This window comes from Balaenoptera musculus, chromosome 15, assembly GCF_009873245.2.
Source record: "Balaenoptera musculus isolate JJ_BM4_2016_0621 chromosome 15, mBalMus1.pri.v3, whole genome shotgun sequence".
Lineage (NCBI taxonomy): Eukaryota > Metazoa > Chordata > Mammalia > Artiodactyla > Balaenopteridae > Balaenoptera > Balaenoptera musculus.
Genome location: NC_045799.1, coordinates 11575983 through 11602596, shown reverse-complemented (window position 1 = coordinate 11602596; position 26614 = coordinate 11575983). Strand labels below are relative to the sequence as shown.

Below are 26614 nucleotides of genomic sequence, written 5' to 3'. Positions count from 1 at the left end.
GGGCGGGGGTGGGGTGACCGTTTTATTGTGATATAATTCACATACCATGCAAGTTACTCATTTTAAACGTACAGTTCAGGGTTTTAGTATATTCACAGTTGTGCAACCATGACAACAATTTTAGAACATTTCATCACCCCGAAAAGAAGCCGCATACCCTTTAGCTATCATCCCTGAAACTCTCCTCCCCAGCCCCGGGAAACCATTTCTGTCTCTATAGAGACAAAGGCAATCTATAGATTTGCCAGTTCTGAATATTTCATATCAATGGATCATAAAAGATGTCTTTTGTGTCTGGCTTCTTTTACGTAGCATGTTTCCAAGATTCATCCACATTGCAATATGTATCAGTACTCCATTCTTTTTTACTGCCGGATAACATTCCATTGTGTGGATATACCACATTTTGTTGATCCATTCATCAGTTGGTGGACATTTGCGTTGTTTCCACCTTTGGGCTAATAATGCTGTTATGAACATCCATGTACAAGTTTCTGTACGAACATAGGTTTTCTATTCTCCTGTGTAGAATTGCTGGGTCATATGGTAACTCTGTTTTACTTTTTGAGGAATTGCCAAACTTTTCTACAGCAGTTGTGCCATTTTACTTTTCCATCATCGATGTATTAAGGGTTCCAGTTTCTCTATATCCTTGCCAACACTTATTTTCCATTTTAAAAAAGTTATAGCTATCCTAGTGGGTATGAACTGGTGTCTCATTGTGGTTTTGATTTCCATTTCCCTAATGACTAATGATGTGGAGCGTCTTTTCTTGTGCTTATTGGCCATTTGTATATCTTTGGAGAAATGTCTATTCAGTCTGTGGCATCTTTATGCTGTGCTGTAGAGCTGTTAAAAAGGAATGAGGCAGATCTATATGTAGTCACCCCTGATCATAACACTGAGCAAAATAGCAGGTAGTAGAAACTACCTGCTATAGGACTTCTCTGGAGGTACCGTGTGCTTCCATTGCAGGGGGCACGGGTTCGATCCCAGGTCTGGGAACTAAGATCCCGCGTGCCAGGCAGCCAAGAAAAAGAAAAAAAAGATGCATTATAGTACCATAAATTTTATATAAATACACACAGGTGTGCCATGTGTTACATACACACGCACCCTAGTACTGTATGGTAAATATAAATATGTAAGGGCATAGAGAAGGGTCTGGTAGAATATTCCCCAGACTTATCAAGGTGGTTGGTTACCTTGGGGCAGGGAGAGAGAGAACTAGTGGGGGTGGGATTTCATCAAAAGGGACTTTTGTCTTATTTATAACATTTTACAAAGTATTCATGAACTATTTGGTTAATAAAAAATTGTATGAAAACTCCTTAAAATATATACACAATTTAAAAATATAAGAAAAAGGAAGCAACTGGGGAACTCTAGAGAGGGGTTAGAATCAGTGCTTTCATGCCACGTGGAAGTGAATGTACAATTACTGTTCTGAAAATGTCATTGATTCCCTTTATAGCTCAGACCTATTTCGTCTTATGTCCTTTTTATCAAAACAGTTTTGTTGGTCTTTTACTAATATATAACAATACAAATAGTACAGAGGTTTATAAAGTTAAAATCAACTGATCCTCTCTTCACCTCAAACCCCTCCTTCCCCATGACAATTAGTGTTAGTGCACCTTCTTTTCCTAATAAACCTCTGTGTTCTTGTATTTTCTCCTCACCCCACCCAATAAGGTGTGTTTCTTCAGCTTTCTGTTGTTGATGGGAAAAAGCTCCTTCCCCTCTAGGGGAAAGGGAAGTCTTTTTTTTGGCTGCATTGGGTCTTCATTGCTGCGTGCGGGCTTTTCTCTAGTCGCAGCAAGCGGGGGCTACTCTTCGTTGCGGTGCACGGACTTGTCATTGCAGTGGCTTCTCTTGTTGCGGAGCACGGGCTCTAGGCACGTGGGCTTCCGTAGTTGTGGCTCATGGGCTCTAGAGCACAGGTTCAGTAGTTACGGCACACGGGCTTAGTTGCTCCGTGGCATGTGGGATCTTCCCGGACCAAGGATCGAACCCGTGTCCCCTGCATTGGCAGGCGGATTCTTAAGCACTGTGCCACCAGGGAAGTCCGAAAGGGAAGTCTTTATGTTTAAGCATATGTAACAGTGGTCTTCAGCCTTGCTTTGTATCACCCCCTACCAGAGATTGTTATTTTGCAGATCCCAAGTTCTGCTCAGGTGTCTATTTCATAAAAAGCTCCCATGATGATTCTGATGAGCCCACAGGGTTAAGAATCATTAATCTAGTGAGTAACAGAGCAATCATAAATTGTACCCATGATGCTTCTTTGAGAATTATTTTTGGTAGGTTCTTTATGAGATAATAATGAGCCTGTCAGCTTTGTGGAAACATGCCTGAACTTAGATGGTCTGTTTTGTTCCAGGAATTTCACAGAATTTTCACTTTAGGTTATTTTCAGCATTGGGGCTTTAACTCTAACTAAATACTCTACATAGAGCTACCATCTGAGCCTGAGAAAGTGATCTTGGATTCCTTTTTGAAAACGGTAGGAATAAGTAGTACAGGGCAAACTTAGCTTTCTGCCATTTCAAATCGAAAATGGGTGGATATAGCAAGAATGACAGATGCTTAAATCTTCCATGCCAGGCAAACTATCCCTAGGTCTTGTTTTGTAAAGCTTTTCCACCCCTCCCCCCACCCCCACCCCCAGGTTTTTGTAGACTTCGTTATAGTATGTTTGCCTGAGATGCAAGTGAGAAACTCATGTGATTCATAAAACTCCACACTAATTTCCATTCTTATGTTTTCAGACGTAAAACTTGCAGAAATTCACAGATGCCATTTAGAGACATAATAATAATCAGTTTCTTTAGAATAATAAACCTGAGTAATCTTTCTTATATCTTAATTTTTGTTAAACTTTATATTTTCTCTTCTAGGTATTCTCATGGGAGCAGTTATAAAAATTATAGAGTTTAAAAAACTGGCAAATTGGAAGGTAGGTTTCCCCAACTGTTCTTTTTTTTAACATAATTATAATTTTTATTGGTTCTTAAGTTTAGTAACACTGATTATGGTGGCTTTCTTATCATTCCTCGACTGTCAGTGAAGTTTATATTGTCCCATTAATTTTTTAACATTCTGGTAGATTAGGGTTGATATCTTTACATCTGAGTTTTTTGAAAAAGCATAAATCTCACACTGTTTCAAATTAACATAGGAGCATTCAATGCCATGTTTTGTTATTTATTTGCATTTTTATAATCTTAGACTAACTTGCTGCATACAAGACTCTAATTAGCATTTAACATTAAACAATGTTTATTGCTTCTAATTCCATTCTGACAGCTGAGCCCAATAAGACATATCTATCTGCCCAGCACTGTAGACCTTACAGAATGCTTTATATACTGTAGCTTCTGTCATCCTCATGACAACCATGGAGGTAGATTGACCACATATTATCCCCATTTTTACAGATGAAGAAAGTGACCTCTGAGAGGTTGGGACATGTCTAACATCACAGAGCTAGAGAGCGGTTGAGTTGGCTCTTGTGTCCAGACCATCTAGTCCTATGTGTTCTATATTTTCTCCGCCACACCATGCTGTCCTCACTTGTGGATGTTCCCACCCTTACGTTCACACAATGGTCATTAGAGCGTGAGGTCCAAGGACTAATTGAAACTCAAGTTTCAGCTTGAACTTTGAGCATCTATATCGAGTAGGGAGTTTAACAAGTGTGTAACAAAACTGATTTTGTGGAGGGAAATAAGGTCCATTTCAAAATATTAAAAGAATTGTATGGTTAAAATGTGTCACATTTGAGCCCTTCCTATTTTGACGCAGCTCCTAGGTGTGAGGATTAATTTACCTGTGGAACTGTAGCGTATAAATTTGCAAAACAGGGCTTCCCTGGTGGCGCAGTGGTCAAGAACCCGCCTGCCAGTGCAGGGGACACGGGTTTGAGCCCTGGTCCGGGAAGATCCCACATGCCGTGGAGCAACTAAGCCCGTGTGCCACAACTACTGAGCCTACGCTCTAGAGCCTGCGAGCCACAATTACTGAAGCCTGTGCACCTAGAGCCTGTGCTCGCAACAAGAGAAGCCCACCACAATGAGAAGCCCTCGCACAGCAATGAAGAGTAGCCCCGGCTCACCGCAACTAGAGAAAGCCCACACACTGCAATGAAGACCCAATGCAGCCAAACATAAAGAAATAAGTAAATTAAAAAAAAAAAAATTTGCAAAACAAGCCTCATGGTCTGACGTAAAACACAATTTGAAGCTGTTATAAATAATATTCAGGATATATTGTATGTATTAAATGAATTCTCAAAATGTACATTGAGCTTGGAATATTTCTAGAGCTACCCTCAGCTGAGGAAGGGGCTAGGCAGACCCCACTGGAGCATGCTGTGTATGAAGCTCAACTGGTTCAGTTTAACCCCCCTCACAGTGGCTCATTCTAGGGCAGGAGCAACTGACCGTACACCCTTTCTCAACTCTTAGACTAGATAGAGCCTGATGTGTAAATACCGCCCACTAACACATTTTGTTTGATTTAAAATCAATTGATCAAAATTGGAATCGATTTTAAAACAATTAAAAAATCATTAAGTTTTTTGTTTTGTTTTATTTTGTTTTTCATGGAGGAGAAAGAAGGAGTGGCTTCATTTCTTTGCCAGGCAAAGGGGGAACACAGTAGGCTAGCACCTCAAGAACTGTGCCCCCAGTTTTATTTTAAATGTTATTAATCTATACAAAATTATAGAAATTTCACATAGATTTTTAAAAATATTTTAAACTGCTTAATTTGTAATCTTTTTTTAAAATTAATTAATGTATTTATTTTTGGCTGCATTGGGTCTTCGTTGCTGCGTGTGGGCTTTCTCTAGTTGCGAGTGGGGGCTACTCTTCAATGTCGTGAGCAGGCTTCTCTTGTTGTGGAGCACGGGCTCTAGGCACGCAGGCTTCAGTAGCTGTGGCATGCGGGCTCAGTAGTTGTGGCTCACGGGGTTAGTTGCCACAAGGCATGTGGGATCTTCCCGGACCAGGGCTCAAGCCTGTGTCCCCTGCATTGGCAGGCGGATTCTTAACCACTGCGCCACCAGGGAAGTCCTCACATAAAAATTTGAACTTCTAGCTTCTCTCGAAGAAGCAGAAGCTCTCTCAACACCAAGCCCACATTCCCCACAGCAGAGATCCGAGCCACTGAGTGCAGCTGCTCCCCTGGGGAATGCTGTATGATCCCTGCTCCGAGCAGGAGGAGGAAAGGTTATCTTTTACTTTCAGTTTTATATGCTTCGGTATTATTAAATTTATTTTTCAACAGATGTTAGTTTTTAAGTTAAATAATAATAATATATTGAGTAGTATAGATGAGTGAACCACAGTTGGGTGGTGACTGTAATTAAGTGCCCTGAAGAGCCATCTAGACAACCAGTGCTTGACCTCAGAATAGGGTGAGGTTTTTAGGCTAAGACAGCTGGGCAGGCTTTCTGGAGGAGCAGGTGTTTGTGGAAGCCAAAGCAGGAAGCAGGATCTGTTTGGAAACTGGGTGCTGCAGGGAACAGGGGAGGTAAGAAAAACAGTGAAGTTGCTGGGTGTTTTCTTTCCATGTAGGTCTGTTTCCAAACTGTCCTGCTGGGCCTGCCTTCTACCTATATTGTCTTATGCTTAATATGTTTTTTTAAATCAACTTGCTTTTTTATGTATATGTCTTTGTAACGGTTTTTTAAAAGCTTTTATTATGGTAAAATATACGTAACATAAAATTTAGCATTTTAGCCATTTTTAAGTGTACAATTCAGTGGCATTAAATACATTTACAACGTTGTTTAATCATCACCACTATCTATTTCCAGAATTTTTTCATCATCCCAGACAGAAACTCTACCCATTATACAATTCCCTATTCCTCTCTCCCTACTTTCTTTTCCACTTTCTATTTTTCTTAGTATTTTCTATTTTTTTAGTAGCACCTATTTTACTTTCTGTGTTTATGAATTTACCTATTCTAGGTACCTCAAATGGGTGGAATCATACAATAGTTGTCCTTTTTTATCTGGCTTATTTTATCAATACTTAGCATGATGTTTTTAAGGTTCATCCACTTTGTAGCCTGTGTCATAACTTCTTTCCTTTTTATGGCTGAATATTATTCCATGGTCGGTGTATACCACACTTTGTTTATCCATTCATCTGTTGATGGGCCCTGGGGTTGTTTCCACCTTTTGACTGTCGTGAATAATGCTGCTATGAACGTTGGTGTACTATATACATTTATTTTAAAGGAAACATTATAATACTGTTTTAAGTGGGAAACCAATATTGTTTTTATAAATAAATACGATAAAAACAAAGTGGTACATTTGCTTGCTGAAGCCTCTGAGGTCAAGCCTGTCCTCTTTGTCAAAAAGGGGGATCAGCATATTGGAGAGAGGCTTAACACGGTAGCACCAAACTGACGCGTCTGACTTAATCGGGATTGAAAAAGAATCAAAAAGGGCTGACTTTCTCAATCCGTGGGGTCGGTGGTATTCGACACACATTGCTCAAGTACCACCTAAAACCACATCAGACCACTTTAGGGGAGATACTGCCCAAAGGAACCTGGGATCTTTCTGTAACACTATTCACTGTAAGGTGGTGTGTGCATTTCCTGTGGCTTCTGTAACGAATTACCACAAATTGGGTGGCTTAAAACAGCAGAGATTTGTTCTCTCATCGTTCTAGAGGCCAGAAGTCTGAAATCAAGGTGTTGGCAGGGCCACGCTCCCTCAGGGGAGCGAATCCAGGCCCTAAGGGAGAATCCTTCTCTGCCTCTTCTGGTTTCGGGTGGTCCCAGGCATTCCTTGGTGATGGCAGCCTAACTCCTGTCTCTGCTTCAGTCTGTCCTCATGTGCCTTCATCTCTGTGTCTGTGTGTCCCTTTCTGTCTCTTTTAAGGACACTGTCATTGGGTTTAGGGCCCACCCTAATCCAGTATGATCTCAGCTGGATTCTTCCCTTAATTCCATCTGCAAAGACCCTATTTTCAAATCAGGTCGCATTCTGAGGTTCCAGGTGGACATGAATTGGGAATAGACAACGAACACTGTGAACCCACTGCAGGTGGGTTCTCCTTTTTCCCAGGGGAGGTTTTGTTTCTGAAACTCCCAGAGTCTCTGCAGTGGCCCAGCTGCACAGATCCTGCGAATAGGTTGCCCCACAAAGCACAGGGATCGGCCCATTTCTTTTCACATGGCCCCAGTCTGAGTCATGAGCTTGTGATACAGGCAGTTATTTTAAGACTTAATAAGGCATTTTCAGAAGTCATCATTTGCTTCTATTTTGAGCCTTTTTTGAATGTTATTTTAGTCTTTATGGTAACAGCCGTACATTTGTAAGGATACATTTATCATTCTTTTGAATAGGGATTTTGACAAGAAGTCAGACTGTCAAGATTGTGACACAGAAGTTTTCATATGAAAAGGGCCTGATTTTGCAGTATTAAATAAACTGCGTATTACCTGTAGTCATTTTGGGTTTGAGAACCAGTATGTATTTTCCCCCAATCCACCAACAACTAGAGAGCTGTATTACCTTAGAAGATGAAATTATTATTCCATTCCCCCCAAAGGTGGCCATATTCTAAAAACACCTTTCATAATGGTACTTAATATTTGAATCTGAAAGCATGGCAAGGGGCTCGCTTTATAGCCATGTCCCAGGTTGCAAGGGCATCAGGTGAGGACTGTTTCATCACATCAGATTTAGGAAAATAGCATAGTTGTCTATGACATGCAGAGAAAAGGCAGGGCTGTTTTAAACATGAGTAGGGTTTACTCTTCCTCTAAGTGGATTGTTTTAGGGCTTACCGTTAACCTTTTTCCTGGAGGAATCCAATTTGTGGACTTGTTTTTGAAAGTGTTCTATTTGAATTGAAATGTCTTCTATATTAAAATTAGCTTTCTTTCCTTAGTAAAGAATAAAAAGCATACCGCTTTATGTTTGGAAGTGGTTCATTCTGCTATTTATTTTGCTGGTCACCTTTTAAAATCATTTGTCCTACATTTTTAAATGCAGGTTTTGAGGTTTTTGTATATTTGTTTGTTTTTGTCTCCTTTTGTTTGTTTGTTTTTGTCGCTCCTTTTGTTTGGTTTTATTATCAGGTTGTGGTTTAAGCATTGTATTTTTCCACTGGGCCAGGTTCTAAGAGAACAGTTACTTTGGCTCATCATTGATGGATTTATTTCTTAATTACACAGATTTCATGCCTCTGAAAATATCCATTTTATATTTACAGGAGGAAGAAATGTTTCGTCCAAATATGTTTTTCCTCCTTTTGCTTCCACCTATTATATTTGAGTCAGGATATTCATTACACAAGGTAAGACTCAGGCACACATTAGTGCTTTTGGTCTGGGTGGCTCCGTGTGTTTGTAGGGCAAGTTCCTTAAAAGCTCGGGTGTTAATTTAGCAGTGGTGGCTCTGTGTGAACACCCTGGCGTGTGTGGTAGAAGCTGGACTGTCATGCCTGACTTGCAGAGGGAGCAAACATGGTCAGTGGGCTGCTTTCATGGTTTCAGGCAGTGTGGCTTACTAGTGTTTTCCATAGAGGGGTACTTTGCCTAGAAAGAAATAGCCAAAGTGATTTTGATGGTACACAGGTGTTACATTGACTCCTCTTGGACACAGACTGACCCATGTTAAGAGGACAGACTGTGTCCTGGGATGACAGGGACAGGTGCCCCAGGCCTACTGGTTCTCATGTCACCATATCAGGCCTTTCTCCTGCCTTGCACCCATCCATCCTTCAGTGTCTCCCCTCTCAGGGCACTGCGAGGGGAGACACTGAAGGATGGATGGGTCTCAACTGGGCCTCAACTCCCAGCCATTATGCCCTTTAAGCCCCAGTCTCCATTCCTTCCCACCCTCTCCCTGGCCCTGCTTTTCCTCACCAAACTGGAGCCCCATCCTTCCCCCTAGTCTTCCACCTCCTTCTGGCCCATTCACCTACTCCCACAGTTGCTCCGCTCATTCTTGGCTCCCTGACCCTGGAGAGCAGCGTCACTGGCCCCTGCTCAGTTCTCTGCTTTGCTCTGGCATTTCTGGTCTCTGTCTTCAGCTTCCACTGGGGCTCTTTCTGCCTGGGCAGGAGCTTCTCACTTTTAAGCCAGTTTGTGTGTGTACCTGAGTCTTTTCCTTGTCTATGAGTTCCTTTTTTTTTTTTTTTTTAATTTGTATAGCAAACTCTTTTTTTTCATAAATTTATTTATGTATTTATTTATTTTTGAAATTTTTTTTTTAAGGAATTCCTTTATTTTTATTTTTTATTTATTTATTTTTGGCTGTGTTGGGTCTTCGTTTCTGTGTGAGGGCTTTCTCTAGTTGCGGTGAGTGGGGGCCACTCTTCATCGCAGTGCACGGGCCTCTCACTATCACGGCTTCTCTTGTTGCGGAGCACAAGCTCCAGACGCGCAGGCTCAGTAGTTGTGGCTCACGGGCCCAGTTACCCCGCGGCATGTGGGATCTTCCCAGACCAGGACTCGAACCTGTGTCCCCTGCATTGGCAGGCAGATTCTCAACCACTGCGCCACCAGGGAAGTCCTATTTATTTATTTTTGGCTGCGTTGGGTCTTTGTTGCTGCCTGCGGGCTTTCTCTAGTTGCATCAAGCGGGGGCTACTCTTCATTGCGGTGCGCCGGCTTCTCGTTGTGGTGGCTTCTCTTGTTGCAGAGCATGGGCTCTAGGTGCGCGGGCTTCAGTAGTTGTGGCACGTGGGCTCAGTAGTTGTGGCTCACGGGCTCTAGAGCGCAGGCTCAGTAGTTGTGGCACATGGGCTTAGTTGCTCCATGGCATGTGGGATCTTCCCAGACCAGGGCTCGAACCCGTGTACCCTGTATTGGCAGGCGGATTCTAAACCACTGCGCCACTAGGGAAGTCCATATGAGTTCTTTTTAAATATAAGTGTATTTAAGTTTTAAAATAAAAAGGTGATTCAACTTAAAATACTAGTAATACAACAGTTATTTTGTAAATGTGATTTTAAAAAACTGAAGGTTGGAAGGACTAAGGTTCGGCCTATCTTTGGAGAGAGGAAAGAGCCTGGACTTTAGAGCCAGAGAGACCTAGGCCTAATCATGCGCTGCCCCCTATAGGTTCCTTTTGAGTAGAGTAGAAATTAAAAACAGAGAACAAAAAGATCCCCAAAACCCTACCTCCTAGGTTGCTTTGAGATTTACATTAGATGAAAGAATGTATGCAAAGCACCACTCACCACATTAAATAATTGGTAGTGCTTCTTGTCATTATCTATTATAACATGACTAGTGTTATTATTAATAATAATGTAATAAACTTGAGTTAAATTTATTATGAGAGTTTTGGTAAAAACATACAAATTAAATTTTTTATTTTCCTCCTGGATATTGAAGCAAAATTATTCTAAGATGTTCAGGCCAGATTGTTTTTTAAGTTATTATTTTATTGTGCATTAATCAAAAGAAAAAGTGAAAAGGAAGTTTAATATAAAAAAAAATCCCATATCTTATAAACCATTACTGACATCAGATAATTGTTAAAAAGAAAACAAGCAAGAAGGATTTGAAGGTCAGTATCTCTTACTCTTTAATTTTGTGAACAAATCTTGAAAGAACTGAGAGCAGATTATGAAAGTATTTCAAAATAGTGCTGAAGAAAATGGATTGATTTTTTTTTTTTTTTTCCCCCTTTGGCTGCCACTCGGCTTGTGAGATCTTAGTTCCTCGACCAGGGATTGAACCTGGGCCCTCGGCAGTGAGAGCACAGAGTCCTAACCACTGGACTGCCCGGGAACTCCCAAAAAATGATTCGATTTTGACTTAAAAACATAAGACTGGTTATTATATTAGCACATGTAAAGTTTTTATTTTCTAATTTTTTGGAGGGAGGGGAAATAAACTCATTCAAAATTTGAGGAAAATAGTAGTTTCTTAAGAGAACATATTTTTGAAGATGGCTTTATAGCAGAAACTGTGACGATTTATGTGGGACTAGTGTGAGTTGGAATGGGCATTCAGAGATTTCTGTCCACTGCCTACCCACCCCCAAAGAAGATAGGAAGTTGACTTTATTTTAATATCGCTGTATTTGCTGATGTAAATTTGGACTTGGAATAAAAATTTCAGTACAGTTATCATCAGTTGGTATGCATTAGGTAGGCAGCTATTTGGTTCTTTAAATTATTAATATCATATAAAGAATAGAACTTTTTTAAAAAATAAATTTATTTATTTATTTATTTATTTTTGGCTGCGTTGGGTCTTCATTGCCGCGCGCAGGCTTTCTCTAGTTGCGGCGAGCGGGGGCTACTCTTCATTCCGGTGCGCGGGCTTCTCATTGCGGTGGCTTCTCTTGTTGCAGAGCACGGGCTCTAGGCACATGAGCCTCAGTAGCTGTGGCTCACGGGCTCTAGAGCGCAGGCTCAGTAGTTGTGGTGCGCGGGCTTAGTTGCTCCGCAGCATGTGGGATCTTCCCGGACCAGGGCTTGAACCCGTGTTCCCTGTATTGGCAGGCGGATTCTTAACCGCTGCACCACCAGGGAAGCCCAAGAATAGAACATTTTTTAAATTATGTCTGAGAGAAGCAGATAAATTTGCTTTATGTAGCAAAGGGAAGTTCTTACAGTGGGGCAACTTGAATGTGGGTAACTTTTCAACATCCAGATTAATATTAGCCAACTACGTAAGTTATATCAGAATTAGATCCCTATAAACAGACCAAGACTTAGTGTAATCTATTTTTAAATAACAAAATTAAGCAGCTCTCTGCAAAGAAAAACTCATAGATGAAAAGCCTTTTGTTTAGGAAAAAACCAAATCATTGTGTTTGCCTTGAGCTATTTTAAAGTTCTTTGTGTGCTAAAGATTGATATGCCGAACAAAGTAACTGAATGTCGGATTATGGTCAGCCAAATCAAAATTGCAAAAAATGAAGCAAAGAAACTTCCTGAAGGAGATAGGCTTAGTGGGTTGTCAGTGCTGAGCTGAGGGCAGTCTTCTGAAGTGAGCTTTAAAGTATCAGTTCCTGGGAATTCCCTCGTGGTCCAGTGGTTAGGACCTCAGCACTTTTACTGCCGAGGGCCCAGGTTTCAGTCCCTGGTCAGGGAACTAAGATCCCACAAGCCGCGTGACGTGGCCAAAAAAAAAAAAGTATCAGTTCCTGTTGTCTATGGCTCGACAGTTTCTGAGCGAAAAAATGGTTTTCCTTGTCCAGACCCACAATCACAGACCATCAAGTTTCCCTGCCCTTATTCCTAAACAGAGTCCACAGGATTCTAATAAATAGCTTAATTTTTAAAATTTTATGGAAATTTGAAAGATGTTACCATACTGCTTGGACTCAAATATTTTCTCTTAAATGCTGTATAGATGGGAATATATTTTACCTGTCATATTTGATGATACTAATAGAGTGAAATAAAATTGCTTAAAAGATGTGGACTACAAAAAGGAGCTTCTGATAGTATAACCTATTATCCTGACATTCTTTGTAGTAATGTACCTTTTCTTAATTAATTGAAAAATTACAATTATATAAACTTTGGACTTGAATCAGACATGAAACACAGTTAATTCCTTCAGTACCTATTCATGGGGCATCTTGTATCTGACAGGCAGTATGCCAGTGACTGTGCTGTACAAAAGCAGATGTGGTCATTGCCCCCATTGAGCCTGCAGCCTAGTGGGAAAGACAGATACCAAATAATTACATAAATAAATGTAATGTTTCAGCTATGTCAAGTGCTACCAGGGGAGAGTCGCTGTGCATTGAGAGCATAGACTGGGATCTGACTTGGGTAAGGGATCAGAGAAGGCTTCCCTCAGGAAGAGTGCAAATGTCCTGAGATCTTGGGACGATTAAAGTTCACTAAGCGAAGGGGAAGGAAGAGTGGTCCAAGCCCAGGGAGCATGATGTGTTTGAAAAACAAAAAGCTACCAGTGTGACTGGAACCCAGAGAACAAAGGGGAGGTTAGAGGCCTTCGAGGGGTCAAACCATCGAGGCTTTGGTTGGGTTTTTTTTTTTTTTTTTTTTAAGATTTATTTATTTAATTGATTGATTGGTTGCTATGTTGGGTCTTCGTTTCTGTGCTAGGGCTTTCTCTAGTCGCGGCAAGCGGGGGCCACTCCTCATCACGGTGCGCGGGCCTCTCAGTATCGCAGCCTCTCTTGTTGCGGAGCACAGGCTCCAGACGCGCAGGCTCAGCAGTTGTGGCTCACGGGCCCAGTCGCTCCGCGGCATGTGGGATCTTCCCAGACCAGGGCTCGAACCCGTGTCCCCTGCATTAGCAGGCAGACTCTCAACCACTGCGCCACCAGGGAAGCCCTTTGGTTGGGTTTTAACTGCGTTTTGAGTGGAAGTGGGGGTCAGAGTGTAGGCAGCACAGTCAGATTTATCTTTTGCAGAGATCATTCTGGAAGCACTTGGAGAGCAGAGGGCAAGGGCCAGGGATGGTTGAGACTTGTTAGAAGCTATTGCAGTGGTCCAGGGGAGAGATGATGGCAGTTGGGCAAGGGCGGTGGGGATGGTGATGGAGCGAAGCAGGGAGATGTGAGAAGCAGGGAGATGTGTTCCCCGCGTCGGGGAACGCAAAAGCCACAGGACTTGGCTCTGCATTGCATGTGGGGGTGAGGGAAGATGCCCAGGTTTCCAGCTTGCCAACCAAGGTGGGTGATGGTGCCCTTTACAGAGAATCAAGCGTGTGAGGAGGGCCAGCTGTGGGGTCCTTGTCTTCACTGAGCAGACCAGCCTTTCTAATCATTCCTCTCATTTCTGTTCTCTCAAACAGGGTAACTTCTTTCAAAATATTGGTTCCATCACCCTATTTGCTGTTTTTGGTACGGCAATTTCCGCTTTTGTAGTAGGTGGAGGAATTTACTTTCTGGGTCAGGTAAGGAAAACATCTTTGAGAAACTTTGAAAAGCCTACATTCTTAGAGCTCATGCAGGGAAGTGGGGTAGAGACACCTCATGGGGCCTGGGTTTTACAGTCAAGGTAAATGCTCTCCTGCAAAGAAATCCAGACTCAAGCAAGGCACAGTAAAGGCATGCTGAAGTTGTCTCTCAGTGTCCTCGAGAAGCTTTAGTGTCTGGAATTGAGTGAATCTTTTCCATAATCCCCAAAAGTATTTGATCTTATTTGCAAACCAATATTGTCTTAAGTTGGAATACCTAAAAATAAAGCAGAATATATACATCAAGATCTTCAAATTATAACAGTATCAATTCTATTATCAGACTGAATCAAGGTTAAACACTGTTTCTTTAATAAAAATTTGCATTTTAAAAATCAAAGATGATTCTGAATGTCTTCACTCAATTCTAAGCTGTCCTCCTGTAGAATTATTTTCCCTGGATTTTCCAGCATTGCTAAACCAATTCCCGGTGTCATCAATTGAGTGTTTTGTACTTTGAATTCAAATTAATTTGAATTAATTTAAACCAGACCTACCTAGGAAGGTAGTATCTGTAGCTTTGCATTATGCACGTCTATGCATGTCACAGTTCTTTTCCAATATGGTCAGTTGCAGAAAGTTTGTCCGCCCTAGTTCTGCAAACGCAGTTTGAGATTCAGGCCTTGGGGTGACTGGCAGATTTCTCTTACATGTGTCAGATGTGTTTGCTTCTTTTGATGGCTGTCGGTAAAAGCCCATTCCATCTGATTTTCACCTTTACTGCTGCCTCGATGGCACCAGAATAAATCTGTCTGTCATGCAACCTTCTTCATTGCTCAGCTTCCAGCATCAAATGGGAATAAACTTCAGAGAAGAAAACTAGTTAATTTGGCTTGCAAGTATTAGTGTTCATTTTCATACTTCCTATGTATGATGATTGAATGCATGCCTAAACTAAAACTTAGGAGTTTTCTGTATTTTTCAAGTGGTTTGGGGACTGAAGATTAATGTCCTTATTAGTTTGTAATAAAGCACTAATGGACATTTTAATCTTCTTGGCTGTTCTCCAGGGTTTTTTTTTTTGTGTCTGTGTGTTTGTGTGTTTTATTTTACAGGCTGATGTAATCTCTAAACTCAACATGACAGACAGGTAAACCTTTCATACTGTAACACCCATGTGGCTACTTTTCAGACTGGGGCCAAGTTTTCTCCACATTGATTCCTGGCTGTGGTACTTCTTTATTCTGTCTTTTCGTTTTGCTGACTATTTCTGCTGTAGAATCTACTCTGAATTAATTTGTGTCTCTGAAATGAATCAAAACTATATTGAGGAATTTTGAAGATCTCCAGTCAGAGGGCTGCTGATGGAAATGATGTAGTTTCAGCTTTGAAGGGAATAACTCTTGGTTAGTTAACTGCCACCTCACACACACCGCACGCTGCACCGTTGTCCTTTTATTATTAAGAGTCATCTTCAACTCATTTCTAAGGCTTTGCAATGGCCATAATGAAAAGTTGTCTTCTTGATAGATTGGGGATGGAGTCGGGGGTGAGGTGTGAATCTTTACTCTGGGATTCCCACCAAGGCGGTGGGGATGGGGAGGGGGAAGCAGGTGCTCTGTTGTGGGCATCCTTCTCAGGCTGCAGCTACTCCATTGGGCCCTCAGAGCTGCTGTCTAGGAGCCCAATCCAGAAATTTCCATAATTGGCATAGCAAGAAGCAACCTAGGAAGCCTAGTGCTAAAAAAGTGCCCACACACAGCATGACCTGGTTTCCCCTCTCTGAGAAGCACAGTGAGAATGCAGCCTCGCTCTGTGTTTCTCCCCCGGAGCACTGGGCTCTGTCTTGTGGCTTCGCTGGGGAGCTCAGAAGTGGGGCCCAGTGCTCGGCCCCGGGGTCCCTTTCACGGGGCCAGCCAGAGCTTACAGCCTTCAGCAGCAACTTGGAGATTAGAATCTTGGAGCCCTTTTCGTGAGAAATGTGCCTTTGATAGCATCAAGTCCAATCTCATTTTCTCTCCAGGGACATAAATTTCAAAGCCTTTGTTGTAAGATAGTCTTGCTATACAAACAAGTAGCGAAAGTCACATTCCTGTTCCCATAAGGAGCATGAAGCCGAGCAGAACTGATGCCCTGCATTTTGTAGGTATTTTGCAACTGAAAAGAAATGCTCAAAACCCAGTGGATGTAAAGGAAGATGTCACAGCATTCGTTCCTTCAACCTGTTTGGGGGCAACTGCTTAGAGATACAAAAAACGCTTGATAAATCCTTGTGAAATTGAATTGAACCGGAGGTTGGGATGTTCAGGAGGAGAGGAATAAAAGAACTGGCCCTTAGACAAGCAGAGTAAGAACCAGGGGGAGTTTCTCTCTGTGGGGCAGACGCTTCCTTTCCTGTTAGAAAGTGACTGTCCCACAGATGGGGGGTGCTCTGGGGGAAATTAGCCAGCGGTCGCAAACCCACACAGCTGCAGGGCCTGGCAGAACCCTTCACAGAGGGGAGCTGGCCAGGTGTGTGTCTGGAGGTGGTGACAGTGGTGAGCCAGAGAGCCCGTCGTCTGAAGGGGACAGCCACCTCTTAGCTCCACCTGCTAATTACCACGTGGGAACATGGGCCCAGGATTGCCAGATACTTAATTGTTTTTTTTCCAAAAGAGGCCAAGTTTCTGGATTTTAAGAGGGAATTTTCCTGTTTCAAATGTTGCCAACTTAATCCATTTTTCAAAACACCATGCAGGTCAAACATGAGGCCCATGGACCTCTGCACAGTAGGAAACATAAAAATAACTTTTTTGCACAGAAGGCTTTACTTCATTGGTGTTTCCTCTGGAGAGCTAATCCACTCATAGATACACCCTAAATTATTTCACCATCCCAGTCCATTTTCTTTTTCTTTTTTTTTTTTAATTTCTAAATTTTATTTATTTTTGGCTGCGTTGGGTCTTCGTTGCTGCACACAGGCTTTCTCTAGTTGCGGCGAGCGGGGCTTCTCATTGCGGTGGCTTCTCTTGTTGCAGAGCACGGGCTCTAGGTGCATGGGCTTCAGTAGTTGTGGCACGTGCGCTCGGTAGTTGTGGCTCATGGGCTCTAGAGCGCAGGCTCAGTAGTTGTGGTGCAGGGGCTTAGTTGCTCCACGGCCTGTGGGATCTTCCCAGATCAGGGCTCAAACCTATATCCCCTGCATTGGCAGGCGGATTCTTAACCACTGAGCCACCAGGAAAGTCCCCCAGTCCATTTTCTTTTTGTTTTGTTGACGTTGCTGTCTTTTGAGATGATGGAATAAAGAAAACACATTGTTCAGTTGAACTTCTGGCTTCTGGCCTTTTAAAAGACTGGGTCATAATGTGTGAAGTGGAACAGCTGCGGGCAAGATTCAATGACTGCTTATATTCAGACCTTTCCATGATTCAGGCAGTTCATATTTCAGACTTTCCATGTTCACTGTCAGAAACACTGTGCCCCAATTTAGAGTCTCAGCCAAAGCTAAATGTGTTACATAATTTATGCAAAGCACTTCTCCCCCAACCTTTTATTATGGAAATTTCAAACACACAGAAAAGGTGGAAGCACTGTACAGTGGACACGCACATGACCACCTAGATTCTACAATCACTGTTTTCAGTGGATTTGCTTTAACCACAGATCTTTCCATCTCTCCATCCCTCTGTCCATTCATCACTCTGTCTTCTAGTTCCTGCTGTTTGATTTTCAGTTCAGGATGCCACAGGAACTATGACAAAGAACATCAGTCAGGGCTCTTTCAGTGCAACTGAAACCCAACACGAACTCGTTTTAGCAAAAAAGAAGTTTGCTGACTCGTAGAACAGAAGTGTCCCCAGAGTGATGGCTTCCTGCATGACAGCCTCTGGGGGCCTGTGATGTCAGGACCTCTCCTCTCTCTGTCTTAGCTATTCCCTGGTCGATGTCATCCTCAGGCGCTCTCACCCAACGTGGCAGCACCAATGGCTTTTGGCTCACCATCACCCTCTCCGTCCCCGCCAGAAAGGCCAACCTAATTCCTGGTGTCCTGGTAAAATGCCTGGCGATGGACCTCTGACCAGGCCTGGGTCCCCTGCCTACCCCTAGAGCCCCACGCAATACAGGGATGGAGAGTGGAGGAGGCCTGGCTCCACAAGGGGAAATTGGAGTGCTGTTACCAGAGCTGGTAACACCCACTGGGGCCGTGGGTGCTGTCCACCCTGCACTTGCTGAGGGATGGAGGGAGGGGCCCGCGAGCCGCGCAGAGTCGTCGCCCAGCACACAACCCGCTGCACACTCCCAGGCTCCCACCCTGCTTTGGGATGTACTTCTTTTTTTTTTTACTTACTTAGGCCTTGCCGCACAGCTTGCGGGATTTCAGTTCCCTGACCAGGGATCGAACCAAGGCCTTGGCAGTGAAAGCACAGAGTCCTAGCCAATGGACCACCAGGGAAGTCCCGAAGATGTACTTTTTAGACGTTTTCTTCCTTCGAGGCCTCTGTTATGTCGCTGTGGGTGATGAGAGTGGGAGTAAAAGAAGGAGAGGAGAGAGAGGCATCTCTGTGGGTTGCAGAGCAAGGACCTCAAGGCCAGCTGCCAACAAATCGTGGCCTCCCGGGTTGGCAGCTGTTCGGTGGAGTTACCTTTTCTTCCCTCCCCGATCCCTCCCTCCTGCCTGCCTTCCCCAGATATCTCTGGGCGCTCACAGTGAGGTGAGAGGCAGGTGAAGTCACAGCTCATAATGCACGCGACAAGCTCTGTGAGGACAGGGCAAGTCTGGGAACTGAAGTCTGAGCTGAGGCCGTCTTTGAAGTGAGCAGGCTCTCCTGCAGGAATTCACATTAAGCGAACTCAGCGTGCCACCATGGAAACCAGTATGCCAGATCATTGATTTATGAAGAGAACTGGAACTGGCAGGGCAGCCACGCGTCCCTTGCCACCAGCACTCCCCTCCCTGAGCCCGGAGCCAGATGCTCGTGGAAGGCTGCTGGTGACATACGGTGGACAGAGCACGCTCCAGTCCCCAGGCCAGCTAGCGCCTCACCCCTCCCAGACCGCAGGCTTGGTGAGGGCGGGAAGCAGGTGGATGGTCTCTGGCTCACGTCTCTACCCGAGGCTGTCCCGTCGTGGCTCCTTGTGTTGCGGAAGGGGGCAGACCTAACCATTCTGCTGAGCTGGAAGGAAAGCAGTGCCAGGCGAGGCCTTCTGAGGGAACCAACAAGGGCTTGCAAGAACTCTAAGGGGAAGAAGACAAATGGGCTGCGAGAATAATCGTCCTGACTCCTTAGGCGGCCCCCGAGGCCCCGCAGGGTGACCTGGCCCTGCCTCCCTCCCAGACGCCAACATTTCCAGCCACTCGCCCTCCCTGCGCTGCTGCCAGGCTCACTGTTTTGTTTCTCAGGCAACCAAGCTTGCTCCACCTCAGAGGTAGCTTGCTCTGGTCGCTGCCCCCAGGTCTTGGCTTGTCTACCTGCTTCTTGTCAGGTAGGCCCTCATTTAAATAAGCCTCATTTCTTCAGAGAGAAGACCCCCCTCTTTCCTGACCCCCCGATCGAAGTGGGCCCCACCCCCATGCCTCCACACCACCCCGCCATGTTACTCTTTCTCTCATCACCCTGACTTCCTGTGTCACACTCGCCTTTTCTAAATTGGCCTTGGCCTCCGGGTTTTGCTGTATCCAGTGTAGCGGCTAAGAGCACCCACCCTGAGCCAGAAGGCCTGTGTTTGGATCTGGGCTCTGCCACCCCTTAGCTGTCTGACCTTGGGCAAGTTCCTTAACCTCATTGTCCCTCAGTGTAATCAGAGCAATACTAGTACCATTTCATACGGTTGCTTTGTGGATTATTGAGTTACTATATGTAAAGTGCTCAGAGCAGTGCCTGGCACGTGGTAAGTGCCACATAAATATTTGCTATTATTATAAGCCTTGGGACTTCCCTGGTGGTCCAGTGGTTAAGAATCCACCTTCCAATGCAGGGGACGCAGGTTCGATCCCTGGTCAGGGAACGAAGATCCCACACGCCGTGGGGCAGTTCAGCCCTCACCGCAACTACTGAGCCCACACGCTCTGGAACCTGCGCGCTGCAGCGAAGATCCTGCATGCCGCAGCTAAGACCCGACGCAGCCAAATAAATAAATGTTTTTTTAAAAAAAAAGCCTTAGTGCTTGAAACATATTAGGCAGTTAATGGCCACTTGTCGGAGGTAGTTAGACCCTCGTGGGTACTGGGGCGAGAGCTGCCGGCCTGGCGGTAGGCAGCACTGGTGTCGCTGTCTGCCTCCCAGGCTGCGCAGCTCCTGAAGCAGGCTGGAGTTGCTGCTGACTTTTGGCACTTTCCTAGATGTTGCAGATCTGAGTGGAGGCTGGCGTCGGTCACAGATGGCACTCCGGTGGCCTGGTGGCAAGGGGCAAAGCAGAGGTCAGACCCAGGAGCACATGGGCCATTTAGGGGAGGCCCTCCGGGCCACCATGGTTCCAGCTGCTCTGACCAAGAAGGCTGGGATGGCTGTCATGTTTTTAAGCAAAAGTCTTCCCTCTGACATTGGTCAAAATAAAATCTTGGTATTCTCAGTGGAAAACCAGGCCATTCATAACAACAACTTGTAGAGTGGGACTTTCACTTCTCCACCCACAATGTAAATTAGCAGGTATTTTAAGTGGAGAAAAAACACCATCTTCTGTGGTTCCTTCAGCTACAGTGTGTACTGTTATGTTATACTACATACAGTCTTTGACTTTAATGTTTTCCTGTGTGGACCAGGGGTTAAGCATTACAGAATTACCCCTTCCTTTTCTCTTTGACAGTTTTGCATTTGGCTCCCTAATTTCTGCTGTTGATCCAGTGGCTACTATTGCTATTTTCAACGCACTTCATGTGGACCCGGTGCTCAACATGCTGGTTTTTGGAGAGAGCATCCTCAACGATGCAGTCTCCATTGTCCTGACCAAGTAAGTGTGCTTTCTTCAAGTGACGGAACTAAAGGGCCTTGTATCAGAGGGGCAGATATTTCCATGCAGCTGCGTGTACAGTTGCTTATCCTCTGGGTGATTGGTTCACTGCTTCTCCATCTTTCTGGCCTGACAAGCCTTGATGTGCCCCAGGAATATTGTCAAGGCCCAGGGTGATTAGAGGAGAATCTGCCTTTTAGGATCTACCTTTTAGCAGTGCTTTTAAACTAAACCCAGCTTGGACTTCAGTGGCGGTCCAGTGGTTAAGACTCCATCCACTCTTCCAATGCAGGGGGTGTGGGTTCGATCCCTGGTCGGGGAACTACGATCCCCCATGCCATGGGGTGTGGCCTAAATAAATAAATAAAGCCCAGCTTCTCATCAGCATCACCGGGGGTGCTTATTAAATGTAGCATTCCCAGGTGCCACCCTGAGAGCTTCCGATTCAGTAGGTCTGGGGTGAGTCCCCAGATGATGATGGAGCAGCCCGTTGAGGGATCAGTACTTGGGCAGCATTGTTCCAGATGAAAGCATGTGACAGAGGCCCTATTCTCCCACTTGTGAGCTGGTGCACGTCACCTTCCTTTTCGCAGCTGTAAGGTACGGTAGTGATATTCACAGGCATCCTGCCTTAAGATGCTATTATGTGAAAGCTACTTTGGAAATTGCAGCTCTTTTTCAGTTGTTCATTGGTATACTGCCCTTGTTGATAGGATCTGAGAAGTTAAAGATGAGCCATAAAATGTCAAGAAGTCATTGGGAAAAGCAAATGAGTCTAAGTTCATCTCAAATCCATTTGTCGGATGCGGGGCTATTTCCTTGCTATTTTCTTGGCCAGGTTTGTGGTGTTCATGTATGGGCAGGAGACCCAGACAGTTTTACCAAAAAACAAGAAGGTACAGACAGTCAAAGCAGTTGGAGAAAAGAGCCCTGGACAATGTATCAGAGATGAGCTAAGAGAATTTTAGGGGCCATTATGTGTTCTGTTAAAGAATAGTTTTTCCATTTTGATTTTGGACTTGTTTCCTTTGTTGTGGGATTCCTTGCAAAGCATAACCACTCTGTGGTTTTCTTAAAAGCCTTACTATAGACTATATTCAGCATTCTTATGTTGGAATAAAAGAACATTTTATCATGGAAAGAGCCCAGGTCTTGGGGTCAGGCTGACCTGGGTTCAAGTCCCAGTGATGGCCACTCACAGCTGTGTGACACCCTGGGTCAGCTCCTTAACCTCTCTGAGCCACAGGTGTCTCAACAGTAAAGTGAGGGTGATAATGCCTCAGCCTAGAATTGGATTAGAGGATTGAGTAGTTAAATATACTATGTGAAAAGCATCTGCCATCGGTTAATGTGAGATCCTTTCCTTTTCTGCTCCTGTCCCCCAGCTGTTGTTTGTCCTGTTTTTGTCCTGCTTTTGCAGGAAGAACTTACCAAATGTTGCTTAATTGAAAGAGGTGCTCAGCAGACCCTTAAACAAAACAAAAACATATGTATATATTCTAAAATAATACATATATTCTGCATATAAAATTTAGAAAACTCAACAAAGAAAGAAAGAAAAGAAAAAAAAATACGAGCATTGTAACTCCCAAGAGATAATTACAGTTAACAATTTGGTAGAAGGTACATGTAATTTATTTAGATGGGTATATACTGTACTGTAACTTTTCCATTGAATGGCGTTGATAAACATCATTTATATTCATGACATCATTTAACTAGTTGCAGAGTATTCTTTCTATGGATTTACTGTGATCTATTTATGGATTTACTGTGATCTATTTATGGATTTACTGTGATCTATTTATGTATTTACTGTGATCTATTTGACCAGTTCCCTATTGCTGGCTTTTTCATGTTTCTCTTAGCAAAAATTTCTATAGCTTTATTAGGAAATTATCATATATCATGCTGTAAGAGCTTTTAAAAAATCTGATATTTTTTCTTAAGATCTACTTTGAAAGCGTCTCAGTTTTCTGGTTTTTACCTTTATCTTGTGTCCTGGTTGTGCATTTGAACATTTGTGATAAGGAATTGTGCCTAAATTGGAGGTGACATCATGAGTTATTCTTATACATGAGGAGCTAAACTCAACTGTCTTGTCTCTAATTTATTTTTTTCTTAAATCTGTCAGAAGTAGGATCTTTTCTGAGCTTTCCCAGGTCTCCTTTGCCACAAAAAGGCCAAAGGTTAGGAGATACTTTCTTTTTAAAATGAGAAAGGATGGAGTCATTGTAACTAGCCATACATTCTTCCTGGAATACTGCTTTTGAAGGCCAAGTTCACCTATGATGACAGTTTCCAAAATTGAATCAGTGGGCCACGTGCATATATGGTTTCCAGCCTTCACCTCCACTACTTACCGGTACACAGGCTGGGGTAGGAGTCACTGACCTAAGTCTCTGACTCAGATGGGTTGTCCTGTGAGTCCATAGGCATTTTCAGGTAAAAGCGGGAGATGGGGGAGAAAGGGGATGTGGTAGGACTGCCTTGTTTTTGCAGTGTAGGGGGAGGTGTTGTCAGCTTTCCTTGGTTACAGGGAAGAATCATATCTTGTTTTTCAAAGTGATCTGATGATGATACATTTATCTTTGTAACTGAATATGTGAATGAATTACCCCTTTTTTAATGTTTTCACTTTCATAAGTGCCAGAAAGCTGAGTATCTTCTGTTTCTTCATTAACCTTAATTAAATTATTTTTAGCTTTGATTTGTTACTATGACAATCTATTCTTACAATAATTGTGGTAGAGGAAACCTTTTGTTCTCTGCAGCTGCAGCTAAAGCTCATGAAATGGATCCTGAAGCATCATTGTCTTTTATTCTTTAAGGTGTGAGAAACATGACCTGAAAAAATAAAATGCACAACATTTCCAGGCTAGAAAGAGTCCGAAATCTACCTTCATTTATCTTGAGTTCAGAAACCACTGGCCTCGCCCCTGGGTCTGCTGTTAACCATTGGTGTGACCTCACCCAGTTAGCCAGTTTCTTTAGGCCTCAGTCTCCTTTGCATGAAAAGAAAGCAGTGACACCAGCCAGTGTCCCAGCTGTGGTAATGAAATGAGGTGGGGGCTGGATGCTATGCTTGTGGCCCACGGATCCCTTTGGGACCTAGAGGTCAAAAGTACTTTCCCAGTAAGAACCTTGTTGGTTCCCAGCTTTCCCCAAGCTGGGATGTTAACATGGGATCTGCTGGGAAAGAAAGGGAATGGGGCTATTGGGGTGAGTTTAGAAAACTTTTATGTGAAAAAAGTTGGTTTTCTTTTTTTGCAGGACTTCTCAGAACCTTTATTATGTTATATTATGCTGTAAATCACCAGAAAAGGCTGAGGTTATCTGACCAAGCCACCCTTTTATCACAAATTATCCTGCTTTAAAATTATACCAGTTCATGAAACGCAGATTAATGAAGCTGAACATTACTATTGACAATTCTTTGTTTTGTTTACTGATTCAGCAAAAATTTGTTGAGTATCTTCTGTGTGCTGGGCTCTGCTTAGGCTCTGGACATATGGCAGTGAACAAGGTGGACACAGGCATGGTCCTCATGGAATGATTCACTAGTTCCACATGCTGTGGAGAAGTCAGGCACCAGGAGAGCCTGTAAATGGGCTGGCCTATGTGAAGGCAGGTGTCCCTGAGGGAGTGTCACTGACCCTGGGTTCTGAGAACAAGCCAGAGTCAGCTGGAGCCCAGGAAGAGTGACCTACGACCTACCTACGGGGAGGTGTCGGTGACAGTGGAGGCCGGCCCGAATGAGGAGGAGGTGGGGTGGGAGGTGTGGTGGGAGGAGTCGGTCAGGCTCAGAAGGCTGAGCTTCCCCCAGGAAGCAGCAGGAGACTGACGGGGGGTTTTGAACAGGCCAATAACTCGATCAGATGTGCATTTTCAAGGGATCGTTCAGGCCCCTGAGTAGAGAATGGGTTCTCCTAGGAAGAGCAGGATGTATATAGAGAGAGATCCGCGAGGCAGAAGCCCTGAGCTGGAGGATAGTAGGGGAGGGAGGGAGAGAAGTGGATGGATTTGAGAGAAGGTGGAATCAGCAGGAGGAGGATATTGAATGAGAATAACTATTTTAATGGTGTAATGGTTTTACCTTTGGGGATAAAACCAACAGTTGAATTTAATGGCTGCTGACATTTTTCTTTGCTCTGTAGCAGTGAAAGGAAAGTCCTTTCAATTCTTCCTCTTGATGTCTCCTCCCAAATCCCCACTCTGGGCCTTACCCACTGATATTCCTTCTTTAGGAGGCTCCATTCTAGTCTGACTTCATGCCACAGCCTCAGTTTCGGGTTTTATCCCACAGGATCCCCACTCCCCCACGCCCACCCTGCACTGAAAACACTCCCTGTGACTCCCCAGGGCCTTCAGGATGAAACACCAACTCCTTAGCTTGGTTCATCGAAAGCCTTTCACGGGGCCTGGCCCTGCCTGCTGCTCTTGCCTTACTCTACCACTGTCCTCCCCACCAGCCCCCTCCCCCCACAGCCAGTTCCTGTGTTCTGTCCACGGTCATCTGTGTGATCTCCTGCTCCTAGATATGCTGCTAGTATTTTGGGGCTTCTTACCTCCCCACATGCTCTTCCCTCTGCCTTGGGTGCATTCCCTCATTTCTTCACCTGGTTAACTCTTCTCTATCCTAAATTGAAACCCAGCCCATGTGTCATAGAGAACCTTCCTTGACCCCCACCAGTCTGAGTTAGATGCCCACCGTGTATTTCCTACAGCTCTTTGCTCTTTCCTGAGATGGTCCTAGTTTCCATCTTGTTTTTTTTTTTTCTTTTTTTTTTCTTTTTCTTTTTGGCTGTGTTGGGTCTTCGTTGCTGCGTGTGGGCTTTCTGTAGTTGCGGTGAGCGGGGGCTACTCTTCGTTGTGGTGCACGGGCTTCTCATTGCAGTGGCTTCTGTTGTTGCAGAGCACGGGCTCTAGGCGCGTGGGCTTCAGTAGTTGCGGCAGGCGGGCTCAGTAGTTGTGACTCACAAGCTCTAGAGCACAGGCTCAGTAGTTGTGGCGCACGGGCTTAGTTGCTCCGCGGCATGTGGGATCTTCCCGGACCAGGGCTGGAACCCGTGTCCCCTGCATTGGCAGGTGGATTCTCAACCACTGCGCCACCAGGAAAGCCCTCCATCTTGTTTTTCTCCCTCATTAGACTATAGAGTTCCCTAAGGGCAGGCACCTGCTCTCATCTCTAAACCCCCAGAAACTAACACAGTGCCTGGAACAAAGTAGGTGAACAAATAAGTGTTTGACTAACGGGTTGAATGATGAGTGAATGAACGAGAGAATAAGCCAGAAATAAGTTTTGAGTTCTAAGTTAATTTCTAATAACTTTGTCTATAACATTTTAACTTCTTTCTTTTTTTTCTTTTATTTCCTAGCACAGCTGAAGGTTTAACAAGAAAAAATATGTCAGATGTCAGTGGGTGGCAAACATTTTTACAAGCCCTTGGCTACTTCCTCAAAATGTTCTTTGGCTCAGCAGCACTCGGCACTCTCACTGGCTTAATCTCTGCATTAATATCCTTTTAATATGATGAACACACATGGCTGAGAAGATTATTCCTAATTACATCCATCTCTCGTCATTTTCTCCAGTTCCTTAAGGGGACCAATTTTAGTCTAAAGTCGTATTTAAGGAGGATTTTTATGCTTAGTTCTGGTTTGAAGAACACTTTAATTTAAACTCAAGGATTTTAAAATTTAACATGTGAAATTTAGGATATCACTTTTCAAAGCTTAAAAAACATGTACACTGTTGAATATCAGATCTGACTTTGGGGTCTTCTCAGTTCCCAGAGTGTGATAACTGCAT

The 26614-nt window shown here is 43.9% G+C and overlaps 1 protein-coding gene across 6 annotated transcripts in view; it reads left to right on the top strand.

The window, feature by feature from the left end:
- Window positions 1-26614, top strand: part of SLC9A8 (solute carrier family 9 member A8) — a 72444-nt gene that overhangs the window by 19693 nt on the left and 26137 nt on the right. For 3 of the 6 annotated variants that reach the window (XM_036825161.1, XM_036825160.1, XM_036825164.1), the window contains exons 4-9: window positions 2901-2959; window positions 8247-8330; window positions 13771-13872; window positions 14946-15025; window positions 20659-20802; window positions 26181-26319. In XM_036825161.1, coding sequence (XP_036681056.1) covers window positions 2901-2959; window positions 8247-8330; window positions 13771-13872; window positions 14946-15025; window positions 20659-20802; window positions 26181-26319 — 608 coding nt within the window. Of the gene's footprint in view, window positions 1-2900; window positions 2960-5365; window positions 5539-8246; window positions 8331-13770; window positions 13873-14945; window positions 15026-20658; window positions 20803-26180; window positions 26320-26614 lie in introns of those variants that run through there. The other 3 variants (XM_036825163.1, XM_036825162.1, XM_036825165.1) reach the window with 2 other exon arrangements.